This window comes from Rhineura floridana, chromosome 7 (genome assembly GCF_030035675.1).
Source record: "Rhineura floridana isolate rRhiFlo1 chromosome 7, rRhiFlo1.hap2, whole genome shotgun sequence".
NCBI lineage: Eukaryota > Metazoa > Chordata > Lepidosauria > Squamata > Rhineuridae > Rhineura > Rhineura floridana.
This window is the reverse complement of record NC_084486.1, coordinates 126,824,856-126,840,595: the sequence shown is the minus strand read 5'-3', so window position 1 is coordinate 126,840,595 and position 15,740 is coordinate 126,824,856. Positions and strand designations below refer to the sequence as shown.

At 42.9% G+C, this 15,740-nt stretch overlaps 1 protein-coding gene across 6 annotated transcripts; it reads left to right on the top strand.

Moving 5' to 3' along the window:
• Positions 1–291: 291 nt before the first annotated feature.
• Positions 292–15,359, top strand: SPTSSB (serine palmitoyltransferase small subunit B). 6 transcript variants are annotated; one of them, XM_061637218.1, is made up of 3 exons: positions 292–374; positions 1,049–1,121; positions 13,389–15,359. In XM_061637218.1, exon 3 carries the CDS (start codon positions 13,421–13,423, stop codon positions 13,661–13,663), a length of 243 nt encoding a protein of 80 aa, XP_061493202.1. In that variant the 5' UTR covers positions 292–374; positions 1,049–1,121; positions 13,389–13,420; the 3' UTR covers positions 13,664–15,359. The 6 variants fall into 6 exon arrangements, with proteins under 6 accessions (XP_061493202.1, XP_061493204.1, XP_061493205.1 ...); XM_061637220.1 differs by having other exon boundaries at positions 301–371; XM_061637221.1 differs by having other exon boundaries at positions 344–362.
• The last annotated feature ends 381 nt before the right edge of the window (positions 15,360–15,740 follow it).

Genomic DNA, 15,740 nt, shown 5'->3' with positions numbered 1-15,740 from the left:
CTTCGGCGCCCTTCGTCCCAGCGATGGCAGTTCCATCTGTTTCTCGCTCGCTCTCAGCCCTTCCTTGCTATTAAAAAAAACTCGCATCAAGGACGAATGCGGCGTGCACGCGGTTCCGTCGGCCTGCGGACAAACAGGCTTCCCTTCGCTGCAAAGGCAACGCGCGGGAGCGGCATGTTTGTTTCCCACCCTAACCGTGGAGCTTGCATGCCGTTTGGAGGCTGGGCGTTTGGACGTGGGCAGCCCCGCGCCGGCAACGCTTGGCTCACGGTGGTGTTTGTTGTTCTTCTCAGAGCAACCTTATCGCTTCAGAGCAGCAGCAGCATTTCTGCGTAAACAAGGAAGAGTCCTGTGGCCTTAACGTGACTATCGTGGTATTAGTTGTGCCGTGGAGTCCATATGGAAAACTGATGCCATAATAAATTCATCCAGATCCCGCAAGGCTACTTGGGGTATTTTAGGCAGCCTTGCCAGCGTTAACACTGCCTTTGGCTGCTGGCTTTTTAAACATCTGATCCAGAGAGACGAGGGGAGGGGCACCCCCGAGAAAAGAACGGGTTTTAAACAAAATAGGAGGAGGGAGGATCAAAATTGTAATGCCTTTCTGGTGTTTTTCCTGGTCCCTGATTTGATAGACCCCTCCCCCCTCTCTTCTTCAACCTGATGCTCAGGCAGTTGAGGAAGAATAGCCTTTGTCCTCAATATGTTTTGATTTTAAAAAAGCTGCTGCACTGAAGAAGCAACAGCAAGGGTTCCATGTGCTTGGTTTAACCCTGCCTAAATCCACTGGTGAAGTGCATTGTTGCTTGCATGACTGGCGAAGAGTGTGTGTGGTTCTTGGCCAATAGTGGTAAAGGAGAATCCGCACACTGGGAGGTGGTTGGAGAGGCAGCTGCAATAGCTGCTGCCCATGAAGCAGACCAAATGATGGGTGTTTTCTCTGTCAATTATTAGCCACTGGAATTGGGTGAGTTTAGAGCAGAGCCCAAAGGGTAGGCAGGAAAGGCTGAAGAATCTTCTTACTGGGTTCTCGAACTTCTCTCTGCAGTGAAAGGTCAAGCCAGAAAAGACGTTTGGAGCATCATTTGTATAACTTGTGCGGCACACTCAAGAGCACTGTGGTGAGTTTCTTTATTGTTGTTTATTCAGGAACTGAATATTTGTTCTCCCATTCATCCTGATGCTATGCATGCAGATTTCACCATAGGCCTACTGTGTTCGGTAACACAACCTGAAACCTAGATTCTGTTGCTTCTAGTTTAGACTAATCCAGTTACCTGGCTGCAATCCTAAACACACTTACTAGAGATTGCGTTCTATTAAACGCAGTGGGACTTGCAGTGCAATCCTGTGTAGGTTTACTCAGAAGTAACTGTGCAATCCTATGCATGCCTACTCAGAAATAAGGCTCATTGGGTTGAATAGGGCTTTCTCCCAAGTAAGTGGTACAGGAGGGGAGCCTAAGGCTGCAGTCCTAACCCCACTGAATTCAACAGGACTTTACTTTTGACTTAGACATGGTTTGGATTCCTCTACAATCTCCTCTTATGCTCCATCTCAACACTGTGACCAGATGGAGACTCTGTGGCAGCAACTTCAAGCTTGCTTTGTTATCCAGTCTGGTAAAGCATTCTGGAGAACTCAAAAGCTTTCTCACTACTTTGAGACATTTTGGTTGGTCGTAATAAAGGTATTGACTGATGGTGGATTTTGGCATTTTTCCTGTGGACCAACAGAGCTTCCTTTGCTCTCTGGGTAACTAACTTCTAAGTTGGGCATTGGATTGTACCTTTTAAAGCACCTTTTAAAGGACTGCATCTTTAACATAATCTGGGTGAGGCAGGTGCTGACTTATTGGACAAGCTTTCAGAATGCTAGGTGTGAGTGTTTGACGTTTGTGAAAGTGTTCTTCAAGGACAAAGGTGGTGCACTGTTCTTTAGAAAGGCATTTTAAGCTATTGTTGTGTTTCTTAGACTGACATTGATGCCCTGAAGATACAGAATAACAAAGAAGCTTCACTGAGTTGTTAATTGCTTATAACTATAGAGCCATGCCAGTTTCACAGTGCTCAGGAGCAAGGTACTTGAAACATCTCTCCCAAAGATATCAGAGAGGACTTTAAGTAAAGCTACAATCCAAACCCCCTTTGCCCCTTTGGGGGGAGAGCAGGGTTGGATTGGGCAGAGATCCCTCTGCCCAGCCCTGCCCTGCCCTGCCCTGCTCTGCTCCACTAGTGTGGAGGCCCCCATTCCACCTGCTGAAGGTGCAGATGGGCAAAAGAAATTGAGTATGTATGGATGAGCTGGCCCATGATCCAATGGATCCTGAGCAGGGCCCACTGCCATCATTTGCTCTAGGCTGGCACAGTGATTTTCCTGCCTGCCCCACCCCTCTACAGCTGTAGATGCAGTGTTGGCCTCACTGGTTTGTTGAACCCTGCCACTACAGAGTTTGGATTGCAGTGTCAACCAGGAAATATTCTAGGACTTGGCTATGTGATGCAACAATCTTGCTGAAGCTAAGCAGGTCTGGATCCGGTCGGTGTCCAAATGGAGAAACTATCTGAGAACCTAGTGCATACCACCTTGAGTTTTGTGATGGAAGAAAGGTTAGATCTAAATGTAATAAAGTGATTGTCTTACCCCTTATATACCCACTATGCTCTGCAGGTGGGGGCCTCCTGCAGATACCATCTTATCAGGAGGTCCGTTCTGCACAGCATAGGACTTTAGTGTTGGCACTTATCCTTTGGAATTCCCTCCCCTTAAATATTAGACAGGCACCATCTCTGCTCTTTTTTTGGCACCTACTGAAGACCTTCCTCTTTCCACAAACCTTTTAAGTAGAGACCTTATCCCAGTCTGTGTTGGAATTGCTTTTGAAGACTTTTTAAGTTGCTTTTTTCAATATGTTTTTAAGATGTTTTGTTTTAAAGTGTTTTTAGTGTTTTGTTTTGCCACCCTGGGCTCCTTCTGGGAGGAAGGGTGGGATATAAATAAAGAAACATAAATATAAGTATAAAGACAATAGACTGTAAGGTATCATTCTGTGGCAGAATTCTTGAACAGTCGCCTCTCTCTGCAAGTGGGGAAACTGCATTTTTTGAATGCCCCCCTGCAAACCCTGTAAGACGTTCCCTGCATGTAGAGAACTGGCATCCCTGGAACGTTCTCCCTAAAGTGCCAATATTTACATCGCTTTTTAAATAAAGAAACAATTAAAAAATGTTGTTCCACAGCAGCGGTGGCACAATCCAAAATTCTATCACCTTCATTTCCCGTGATGTCTACAGCAATTGTAACTCTTGCTTATGTGATGTAGCTATAATAGTAGTTCATTTTTAAGCCATTTTTTGTGATTTTGCTGGTGCGTCACTCTAAATTTTTCCCTAGATTCAGGCATATTCAGAGAATGGAAAATGACTTCCTGGTTCAGTTTGGTAAAGAAATCATTGTTGCCCAGAGAAAATTACTGGTCATTATGAAGTATCACACATGCTCACTTGTGACCTGTCCATTATTAAATGGGTGCAGATGCCCATCCTAGGTTTGGTGGTGGTTGTTTTAATCCCAACTTCTTTTGTTTGGTTGTTGTATATGGAAAGTGTCAGCCAAAAGAGAAAGTGTCTGCAAATATACTTATCCTCTGGCCGGAGAAATGAACCAGGGATAGCCAACATGGTGCTCTCGTAACCCATCGTCCTTGACCATTTGCCATATTCTCAGTGTAGATATAAATAAGTATATCTATCCCCCACCTCAGTCCTGCTCCTGTTTATTTCTCTGTGTTACCTGCCCAGCCTTAAAATAAGGGCAAAACAAGCCTTGCAGATAAGGTTGCATACCCTTTTAAAAAAAAAATCTTGTTGAGCAATTTCAGCTTTCCCATGCCTTTGCCACTGGATGGGCAGGTATATCAGTGACTCAAATACTAATCTCAGTGTCTTTCTCTCCTCCACCTGCCACCTTTTTCTTTTTTTAAAAGCACAATAAGAATGTTTATTCATGTAAATGTGTTGGAATTGCTTTTTAATATTTTTTTAAAACTTTTTTTTAAAGATGTGCTTAAAGCTTTTAAAAATGTTTTTAAGGATGTTTTGTTATTAATATATTTTAAAGTCTGTTTTTATGATGCTTGAAAGTATTTTAGTGCTTTTGTTTGCTGCCCTGGGCTCGGGCCAATTTTTACAAGGCAATGGATTGTTGGTGTAATAAGGCTGAACATAGAACATAGGAAGCAGACTTATACCGAGTCAGACCATTGGTCCATCTAGCTCAGTATTGTCTCCCTGTCTGGCAGTGGCTTTCCAGGATTATCAGTCAGGATACTCTCCTAGCCCTATCTGAAGAAGCTGGGCATTGAACTTGGGGCCTTCTGCATGCAAGGCAGATGGTCTACCACTGAGCTACAGCCCTTCCCCTAAGTGTGTGGTCTTGTGTTTCATTGATAAGATGCAAAATGGCTGCGTACACATACCACACATTTAAAGCACATGATTTCCCCCAAAGAATCCTGGGAACTGTAATTTGTAGAGGGTGCTGGGAATGGTAGCTCCATGAGGGTTAAACTACAATTCCCAGGATTCTTCCTATCACAAAATTAGCTCCAACTGTGGTGGTGATGGGAAGAAAAAGTAAATAAGGTAGCAAGCTCAAAAGAATTTCCTACATTGCCTAAACTTGCTTCTTCAGAACACTTGAGCCAAACTATATGCAATACAGAGATCCATGATCCAATCTGAGGCTACTTTTAAAAAAAGCAAAAAACGTTAAAAACAAGGACAGGATGAATTGGGTTTGGGTATTGCCACTGGAGTTCATCCTATCAACATGTGATCAAAATTATTCTCCCACCAAACATGTTATTAGTCCCATTTTTTTGCGGGGGGGAGTCAGGTACAATGCAGCTGCCTGTGAGCAAGGCTAATAACAGCCTGGGTGGGTGTTTCAGTCAGGAAAAATGTTAGGAGAAAATCATTCTTCTCGCACCATCATCCCCATACAGTCTCTTCTCCATCCACATCCCCTCCAGGGCCGTATGGATTTTATTTTTAAAGTCAGGATATCCTACTATCACAGTTCTCTGTGTTGTGTGTAGTTTGGTGCTCAGGCTCCTGGAATTAAATGTGTATTGGCAAGAACAGAAATATTTTTCTCAAGGAGCCAGGCAGTAAGCACGATGGAAATCTTCTCTTCGGGAAGAAGCTCTGTATCTTTCACTCTGCCGATCAAACTGATCTGAGCAATGATACACATCAGATAAGCAGGAAAACCCGGTTTTCGATGGAAGAAGGTGAAGCTGCTTTTCAGGTTTCTCTTGATGGTATTGTAGTAGTGTTTATTAATGAATTCTAAAGTGCAGGCTCTTTATGACAACCCTCATCATCATGCCCCCTGCAGCCATGTCCCTTCTAAGACTATACAACAAAACTGAGCTTTTGGTCAATGCTTCAATACCAAACCAAGTTTTTTCTCTTTCCCACACTTTTAGTTACATTCAGCCTGATGAAGAGTTCTGGTGGACTCCAAAGCTGCCATTTTTAGTTGGTCATAATCATGGGATTTCAGAATTTCTCACAGTGAAAAGTGGGAGTTTAACCCTTATCCCTGCATGCTAATGTTGTTGTTATTAGTAGTAGTAGTAGTATTTATGGATTGATATATCACTTATATGCTAAAATGGCTTTTGAGTGGTTTACAACATAAAATCAATTGTAAAATACATAATTAAAACACCCAATTTCAATTCCATCAGAACGTTAAAACATTTTAAATTAAAGTATTCAATAAAGCAAACCAGGTTAAAAACATGAAAATTAAAACAGTTAAAAAGAACCAAGCCAGTTAATAAAATCAGAAGTTAAAGTGCAGAGCAATGCTAATGTAAACAGAGTGTCTTCAGGAGCTGATGGAATGCCAATACTGATGGGGCCTCTCATATTTCAGCAGGTAGGGCATTCCACAACATTGCTGCCAGCAGTGAAAAAGCCCACCTTCATGGTGCCACAAGCCGTAATCATCAGGCCATGGAAAAACTAACTGGGTTCAATGTAATTAGCCAATCATCACACTGTGGCAAAACTAAGAGGTAATCCACCTCTTCCTCTGCTTAGCTCAGGGGTAACCAACATGGAGCCCTCCAGATGTTGCTGCAGTACAACTCCCATCATCCTTTACCATTGGCCATGCTGCTGGGGTTGCTGGAAGTCCCAACAACATCTGGAGGGCACCATGTTGGCTACCCCTGGTTTAGCTTATTTGGTGGGTTTCTCTCTTATTTATTTGGCATGCAGAGAACTGGCAAATAGCGCCTCAGGAAATGACATCACCCCCTGTTGTGAAATACCACTCTTTCAGGAAGGATAACACCAATGAGGAACATTAAAAAGGGGGAGAGAGAGATTCCATGCATTTTCTACATTACTCTTTTGACACATGTAAATGAAATGTTCCACTACTTGGTGAATGAATAACTGTCTCTGGCACTATGTTCAACTGCAATGGTTAATATTCTTGCTGAATTCACTTTCACCCACTCTCTCCCTTTACTACCTTGGAGAAGTGAGTAGGGTGGGACATAAAATCTTAAAACACAGGTTAAAAACATGAAGAGTTGGAAATCTAGAGAGAACACTGTGGTTTTTTATTTCTGGGGAAAAAAGGATATGGAAGCCGATCCCATGCATTATCTTCTTCATAGTAATCCTTCCTTCTGATTGTGAACTTGGGTAATGAGTGCCAACAAGACCACTGGGAAACAACAGGAGGTATCAACATTCCCCTGAGATTTGCAGAAGTACAAGAAGCATTTTTTAAAAAATTGGACAAACTTCTGGGGGGAAAAGGCAGTCCAATGAGGACTGAGTGTGCCCAGTAGACACAGGATGTTGAGTGTCATTTGGAAAAAAGAAAATGAGAAGTGATGGAAAATGAGAAGTGGAGCATCCTGGAGGGAGGGAGGGAATGCTGAACAAGAGCACTCAGTGAAGACACACAGCAATATTTTGTTGCAGGTCCCATTTGTTCCCTCTCACGATGAGCTCAGGTGGTTGTGTGCCAACAGGATCAGAGCCAAAATGTGCCCATTGAGAAATAAGGGAGAGCTGTTAGCATGTTTGGGTGAGCCCCAAAGTGTGCAGAAATACAAAACACTGTTTTCAAACCAAAGGAGGCAAAAACAAAACAGCATACCAAGGACTGAACATCTGCTGTTACCTCCAGGAGCTATGGCATGACGAAGGTCAGTTGGAAAACAAAAACAGAAAACAGAAAAAAGAGTGTAGGAGTGGCTTGCATGACCTCCCATCTGGACTGCTGTAATGTCCTGTACATGGGGCTGCCCTTGAAAGACAGTCCTTCAAGCTAGAGCAGAATGCAGCTGCTAAGCTAGTTAGTGGGCAGCCTGATGGGACCATGTGTCACTGGTTCTGAAAGTGCTGCATTGGTGAGCTACCAGGCCCAATTCAAGGTGTTAGTACTAGCATAAAAAGCCATAAATGGCTTGGGACCCAACAACCAAAATGAGCATCTTCCCCAATATCAGCCTTAGCTTCCAGCAGCTAAAAGGTTCCAGGACTTCTCTTGGGTTTAGTTGGCTTTGTGGTAAGGAATCTGCAGCCTCATCATTGAAAATTTGTTTTTAGAGTTCTGATTTTTTTTGTGAGGAAATTGGACTGAAGTATTTCAATCTGTGTCCCTGGGGAACAAATGCAGATAAAGGAAAAGAAATAAATGTGGGTTCTAAGTCTGTCCAGCAGACTTCGCTATCATGCACTGCTTATTCTTAAAGGTGAGGCTGTGTTAACCTGGTGACATAGTGAGAGTGTGGGAGTTAGGTCAGTGCTATGGCTTCTTGCCTTTGAGGTCAGGCGTCATTCTGTGTTGAAGATGACTTTTTTTACTATTGCCCTCAAGCTCAGTGCCGGTTTCTAAATTATGCATCTGTAATTCAGTGATCCTAAGATGCTCTTACAGCTTGGTGTCCAAAGAAATAAAAATAAATCCTCATTTGGAATGAGCCATCTTCCAGAATGGAAATGGTGTTGAGGTTTGCTGCAGCAAATGTGTGAGATGACTGTGTTGATTCAACAATTGAGGACGGCAGCTGGAGAATTCTCTGTCCAAACCATCAAGTGTTGGTCTTCTGTAAGCTCACTCATTTCAAAAACATCCAAAGAGAAGACCAATTGAAATAAGGAAGTGGTATGAAGCAGTAAGGCTTGGTGGGTTGCACCTTGTCCTTGATACTGCATTGGTTTTTAACCTTACAAGCACAAGGATTCCGTGCACTGGTTGTGTTTAACGTTGCCGACCTGCAGAATCTACTCCTGAAGGCATTTGTGAAATAAAGGGGCCATAGAATTTTTTTTCCAAACCAATGACATTGAACCAGAGTTCCCTCCCAAAAAATGCTACAAAACTTGTGTGGCAAATTTAGAGTCCTGGCTGGAAAGAGGCCAGGCCAAACTGTGATGTTCATGTATGCTTTTAGCATTAAGGTCCCAGGTTCAGTCCCTGATGTCTCCAGTTAAAGGCTCTTGGGGAAACTAGGGAAAAGGCTTCTGCCAGAGACGCATGGAGACACTGCTAGTCAGGATAGATGATAGTAGGCTACGTGGAGTATTGCTATGTCTTGGTATACAGCAACTCATCATGCTGCATAGTGCACTCTTGCTGCATAGTGTGATGTACTGTGCTCTTTGTAGTTGTTGTCAGTGGAAATATTCTGCCCTCTCCATCATGCCTTTGCTTTCCCCCCCTTATGTAAATCAACTTGCCACTGCAAAAGGTGATTAGGTGCCAGCTCAAGAATACTTTCTGCTTGACACCAGCAAATCTGAGAAACCTTTTTATTCTTTTGTCTTTTTTTTTGCATGAATAAGTGCTGTTCTATAAAAGGGGAATATGCTTGTAATACTGTCTTGATGCAAAGGTGGTGTCCATCTTTCAAATAAACACTAGAGGTTTCACAGTTGTGTCATCCATGGGCTATTTCACTTTCATTTTACCTCCTGATTGCCATCAGTCAATCTGAAGTGACAGTAGCATTTTCCTCAAGCGAGCTGCAGCCCTTTTCTCCTTTAGCATTGCTAGAGAGTGTGTGAGAATTAGCTGTGGTGCAAGCACAACCTGCCTGTGAACACAACATGGGGACAGATGGCAATCAGCAAGCCCTCAGCCGGCCAGAACATTTTGATGTGTGCCTCAGCCCCATCATGCTGGACTTTTGTTCTTGCAGCACACTGGGGTTTGGCACATCACATCAGTGCTGTAACAGCACAACTAAGTTTGGTACATCAAAAGTCTGACATCCTCATATTAAAGCAGGTCTTGTGACATTAATACTGCTATGATTTCACTGCTACCTGGACAAGTCTTTTGTGTGTTATCTTGATGGAATGTGTCGAATGCAGGTCTGTGCAGGTGTAATGCAGGTCTTCCCAATTGTGGTTTCATTCAGCTGGTACACTGCCTGTCTGAAAAAAAATTACATTACAATTGCTACAACAGACAGAAAAATCATTTAAGTGGTCAGCCAAGACCTTCAGCAAATTTCAAGTGGTTCATGGGGGAAAAGGTTTGCGAACCACTGGTCTAATGGGTTGTATCCTTATTCATACTCGGAGAAGTCCCATTTAAATCAGTGAACTTAAGCTATTCAAGTCTGTTGATTTCAGTGGGTCTCCTCTATGACTTAGTTGGACGCAACCCAATATCTTATATGTGTTAGATGTAATTCAGAGCTTTCCAACCACACACTGTTGTTGTTTTTCTATTGGGCATCAGTGAGCAAACCTAATATTAAAGGCACTTTGATATCCACTCTGATCATGGGTTGCTACCTGCTTGTTCAGAAAATCAAGGAGGCTCCTGCTAAGCAATACAGTTGCAGTTTCATGTTGGAAGCGTTGCCATTTAGCGTATGCCCTTTGTGTGAGAGAGCGAGATTACGTACCACAAGACGCTCAAGGAAGAGTCATTGAATCAATATATTCTTTACTGGCATGAATTCCATACAGAAGCAATACATATGTTTGTTGCAACCTCACATCCCCCACACTACGCATTCCTTTTACAACTGTTCTATAGCTTTCCAGCCGCTTATCTCTGCAGCTGATTACATGCAGCTGTGGTTACTTTCCGCTATGCTCCTTGATGGTTTAACCCTTTCTTGGACATGTCTTTTACAGAAAAACATATAAAAAACCATTATGCTACTGTTCAGTCCAGCATTTCAGTGGGCTTCACTCAGGAAAGAGAGACATCTTGTTACAGATTTCCTAGTGGCAGTACCCATAATGATGTGTATACCCTTTCCTTTTATTCAGTGAGAAGGGGCCATAGCTCAATGATAGAGCACTTGTTTGGCATGTAGAAGGTTCAATCCCTGCATCTCCAGTTAAAGGTTCTCCAGTGGCCAGGCTAGAAAAGACCTTCAGACCCTGGAGAACTGCTGCCATTTGGAGTAGACCAGATGTCTCCAATCTGATACCCTCCAGATACTGTTGGATTCCAGCTCCCATCATCCTTGAGCGTTGGTTATACTGGTTGTGGATGATGGGAGTTAGAATCCAGTAATGTCTGGAGAGCCATAAGTTACCAACCTCCAACCCCTCCATCCTGGCTAGCTTACTCTGCACACATCATGACTGGTGCAGTATTGCACATCATGGCTTATTTGTGAACGGCACTGTAGATGTGCTCATATTTCATGATCCCTTCCAGTATAATACTTCTCCTCCAACTCTTATCATTCCACGTAGATGGTATTAGTTGCCATTAGCATACTTGTAATGTGAAATGGTAGCTTTGGTTGTATGATAGACTCTATGCATCTATTCCAGTGGAGAGACAAATCTGGGACTTGGGTCCACCACTCTGCCAGTAACAGTAGTCCCATGTCCAAGGTACCATGCCATATCCATGTTGCCTCAGTGATGTGCCTGTTATGGTATGGCATTTGCCCTGGCATTTTGGAGGTTGAGTGAACATGGAAGGCCCTTAACATGTTAAACTAAAAGGGTTTTTTTGTTAATAATAATAAAATAGAAATAGTTGTAGTTGTTATTGCAAATTAAACAGCCTTGAGGAACCTATGTAGCAATATTATATATTGTTACATAGATTCCCTAAATCAGGCTCATTTGCATTAAGAGGTATTATCAAGTAGCTTTGTACCAGTTGTGTCGTGTCCAGGGCTGGACTCAGAAATCACACCAGTCGATGAAAGCAATTAGTTTCTATTAGTGTAATATCCAGACAGAGACTATGTCTCCTCATGAAGCAACACAATACACGTGTCCTGCGACATGCAAGAGAGTTGACAGAACAAGGAATTTCCGCCCCCCCTTCTTCTTATTAAGGGGGCTTTCTGGCGCGAATTCTCTCACTCCGCCTTAGGACAATTTCTTCCCTGCGAATTCTCTCTCTCCCCCTGACCCGTTTTTCCCTTCTCCGGGTTCTTGGTGAGGGTGGAAGTTTTGCCTCCCCCTCCTCTTCTGAAGATTCTGTTTCTGGGATTGGAGAAAGGGGAGGGTGAGCGTCATGCCCATCAGACTGACTTTTCCCTGGCTGAGGAGGGAGTGGAATCCCCCCTCCTTCTTGGTCTAACGGCTCAGTGAGGGGGGTGAGCGTGGGAAATTCCTGAATAATGTCTGTAGCTTTGTCTGTTGGAGTTTCAAGGCCTCTGCGGTCGCTGGGCAACACTATCTCTGAGAGTTCTCCCTCCCCCTCTTCACCCAGTTCTGAGAAAGTGATCTCCTCCTCATCCTCTGAAGTGCTAAGGTCCCAATCCTGCATCCTGACAAGTTGTGTTTGAGGTTTAGAACATTCTTTCTCAGTCTTGGGTGCGGCATTAAAAGTCTCCATGGCAATTTTATCTGCTCTAAAGACTCTCCCTTTGCTTAACTGTCTCTGTTTTAACCTAATGTGCTGATAAGTGTTTCATCCTTCATAGTTTTAGCAAACAAAATATTTAGTCACTTAAGTGGCGGTCCCGCCCTCAGTTACACATGCTCAAGGTCCCATTGAAAGTATAGATTCAAAAGCATCCAGTCTATATTGAGGCGTGCAGGCTGTCGGGCATCCAAGGGCCTCCTCCTTCATGCTTATGTATTGCCAAGAAAGAGGATGCAGATTTGCATAAAACCTGCATATGGTGATTTATATGTGTAGATGCAAATTTAGAAACAATTACTATAATGTAAATAGGAATGCAGTACAACACACCATCGTGTGACAGACTGTGACCAGTTGACCTCTGTGCCTGCTGAGTCTGCTGGCCAGGTGCTAATGACTGACGGGCAGCATCAAGGCTCTTGCTCTCCTCTACCCTAGACTTGGACCAGACAGCTCTTCAGATAGAGGACTCCTTCCACTAGATTGGCCTCTATAAAGCCGGGCACATGGCCATCCTGTTCCAATTACAACAGTATAAATTTGTCATACCCTTGAACTTGGTTAACTGTTACAGAGAGCACGGAGTCTGATGCAGCATGCACAGTGAAGATCACTTGGATATCCTGTTACTTGGTACAATACATTACTTATTTGGATGATTCCTTTCCCCTGCCCCCTTTGTTTTCTCACAGGGATTCAAAGCAGCTTACAATAAATAAGGCATTGCTGATGTAATCAGCTAATTTGGAAACACTTCACATTCATAATGCTGACACTCAGATGTCACATCCTAGGAAAGTTCCTTGTTTTGGCGACTCTGCTACCAGCTTCATTGGCTTTTGTTTGGATGATGATGATGATGATTTGATTTATATCCCGCCTTTCCAAGCAGTAGGAGTCCAGGGAGCATGTCCCCAGAGGTTCTGACTTTCAGTTTAAACAAGTATTAACTCAAAAATAATGAGGCTGTTTTGAGCATCTCATCCTAGCACCTCAATCCTGCAGATTTATGATGGGCCTGCAGTGTTGGAGTGATGTTCTTGCATCATATCTGGATATTGTACATAGTGGGTGGGCAGCATTGGCACCTGTGGATAAACACTTAACTGAATAAACCCTACAGATGTTTTGCACTACAACTCCAAGGGGTGATTGGAGCTGTAGTCCACAACAGCTGGAGGGCACCATGCTGTCTGCCTCTGTGATAGAGACTTGGAGATGGCAGAGCCTTCTGCACCCAAACTTTCACTCTATCCATGGCATATCACTAGCCCGTTTTGTGTGTGTGTTACACACCTCTGATGATGGGGATTAACAACAGCAGTGAAATAAAAACCAAGTATTCCTGTTTATTTGTAAGCAATTCTGCAAGTAAGAGTGACAACAGACTTGCTTTCCAAAGAGGATTAGGGAATTTAGTCCTCCAGATGTTCTGTTGGAAGTTTTTCTTTCTGCACTCTGCGTTTATATTATCTGTCTTCTTTCCACAGATCAGCTTTCCTCACGCCGATCTAAGTCAGCAATGGATCTGAAGCGAATGAAGGATTACATCTATTGGCTGTATTTCCAGTATCTCCTGGTCACCTGCAGCTATGTCCTGGAGCCCTGGGAACGATCCATGTTCCACACCATCACAATTACTGTTGTTGCTATGGTAGTCTACACTGCTTATGTCTTCATTCCCATTCATATCCGCTTGGCTTTTGAGTTCTTCTCGCAGATATTTGGAAGCCAGCCTGAAAGTACTGTTTCACTTATGAACTGATCCTGCCAGCACCAATTAGCAGCTTTTGCATGACATGGGGGAAAGAACTCTTCCTCAAATCTTTGCCTACATATATTTTGGAAGCAATTTTGAACATGTGGGTTCACATGCATGCCGATGCTACCTCCTCTTAACCAAGCCAGACCATTGTTGCCCTAACATACCACTGGCTAGCTAGCTCTCTTTGGAACAGCTTCTGTTCAAGGCTGCAGTCCTATCCATATTACCTGGGAGCAAGTCCCACTGAACTCAGTGGAGCTTCCTTCCAAGTAGACATGCATAGGCTTGTGAGGTTGGCGATGCATTCTCCTTGGAAGATGTTGCTTTGGTAAACCTCCATACGAATTGCATTCATTGGTAGCATGTTCCCCCATGAAAAGCAAGTATTTGTTCTTGAATGCCTAGTGCACCTGTTTCATAATCCCCTTGTACCTTCCTTGAGAGTTTTCATTTCGAGCAGTGAATAAACCTGTGGATATTTTTTTCTTTTAAGGGATAAGAGGAAAAAATCTTACAGTTACAACATGTTATGTCTTTCCTTTTGAACATGATGCTTTTATTTTAAAAATTCAGTATTTTTTTCTTTTGGGATACTTCCCTAATCCCCGTTTCTCTCTGACAACATGTTAAGTGGTTCTTTATATAAGGATGACTTTCCATTTATGTGTTGCGAATGAGAAAAGGTAACATTGAAAAACTCACACGGGGTTAGATCCTGAGAAGGGTGATCAGAACTTTGCTTATGTGGTGGGGGTCTTCTCTCCACATCCTCCCACAACAGCCCTTTCTGCCCCCCTCCAAACAGGTCCTGAAGGTGGAGAGACCTTCCACAGAGATGCAGAATGTGGTGCAGGAGACTGCAGGTGGAGGGGGAAATTGGCAGAAATGGGGGGAGGGCATTTGTGTATGTGCCCCTCCCTCACATAAGGATCCTTCTGGATTCTAACCATGGAATTAGCAAGAGCCTGTATTCAAGCATCTCAGTTATTTTATTGTTTTGTAGGGGGCAGGAAAATCTGTGTGGGTTTGAGGGGAGGAATAATTGCAATATTTTGCTAAGAAAAACCTTGACATTTTGCAGGAAATAGATTCAGAGCTGCACCGGTTGTTGACTGTGAAGTTTTTTGTGGGTTTTTTTGCAGAGTGATATTAACCTTGCTTAATACCATATGTAGAACTGTTTTCTATTCTGCCTCTTTTCATCCCATGGGACAAATAAAGCATGTGTTAGGGCTACACTAGAAGTAGAAGCAATATCCTAATAACTGCAGAGGCTCTGAAAGCATTTATATGGAAGATTCAGTACAAAGGTTTTCTTTTTAGAAAGCAAAAAGTGAGTCATACTTAGTTGAGTTGTTTCTTTTTGTTTTTTTAAAAGTGCCAATGTTACACTTTATCTAAATGAAATATGAATGCGGAGGACAACCTTGCATGTCTACTAGATGTGCTTCTTGCAGTGCACACCACTACCGCTGAAGGCGAGTTAAAGTGTCAAATGTAAATAGCTCTCAGTGTTTGCACAATTACAAGCAGTATGAAGAAACTGCCTCTTTTATGTGGATTGCACAAGACTGCATTTTTTTTCAAAAAAGCAAATTGCACTGTTTCTGTCACAAAGACCATGTCTTGAAGATTTAAGAGATCTGAACATGTATGCTATTTTGCAGAAACAAGAATAAAGTTGAGTTTGTTTTAAGATGTGCCTGGTTGTTATTTCCCAGGGCTCCAATGCTTCTCGCAGAGCTACAGTTCTCAGAGTGGTTTAACAATCAGTCCCTTTTCCCAGGGAACTCTGGGAATTGTAGCTCTGTGAGGTAAATAGGGTTCTCCTCTCAGCACCCTTAACAAATTACACTTCCCAGGATTCTTTGGGGGAAGCCATGACTGTTAAAGTAGTATCCTAACGCTTTAAATGTATGGTGAAATGTATTAGTTGAAACTATTTTCACTGCCAGTGGAAATTGTGGAATGAACTCATGGACTTAATAGTTGACATGACTTTGGTTTTTCATCTTGTTTTACTTTGATATCTTGCTATGTTTTGCTTATAGCATGTTTTGCTTATAGCATATGATAT

Coding starts and splice junctions, on each gene's coding strand:
- SPTSSB (XM_061637218.1), top strand. CDS start 13,421: ATGGATCTGAAGCGAATGAAGGATTACATCTATTGGCTGTATTTCCAG.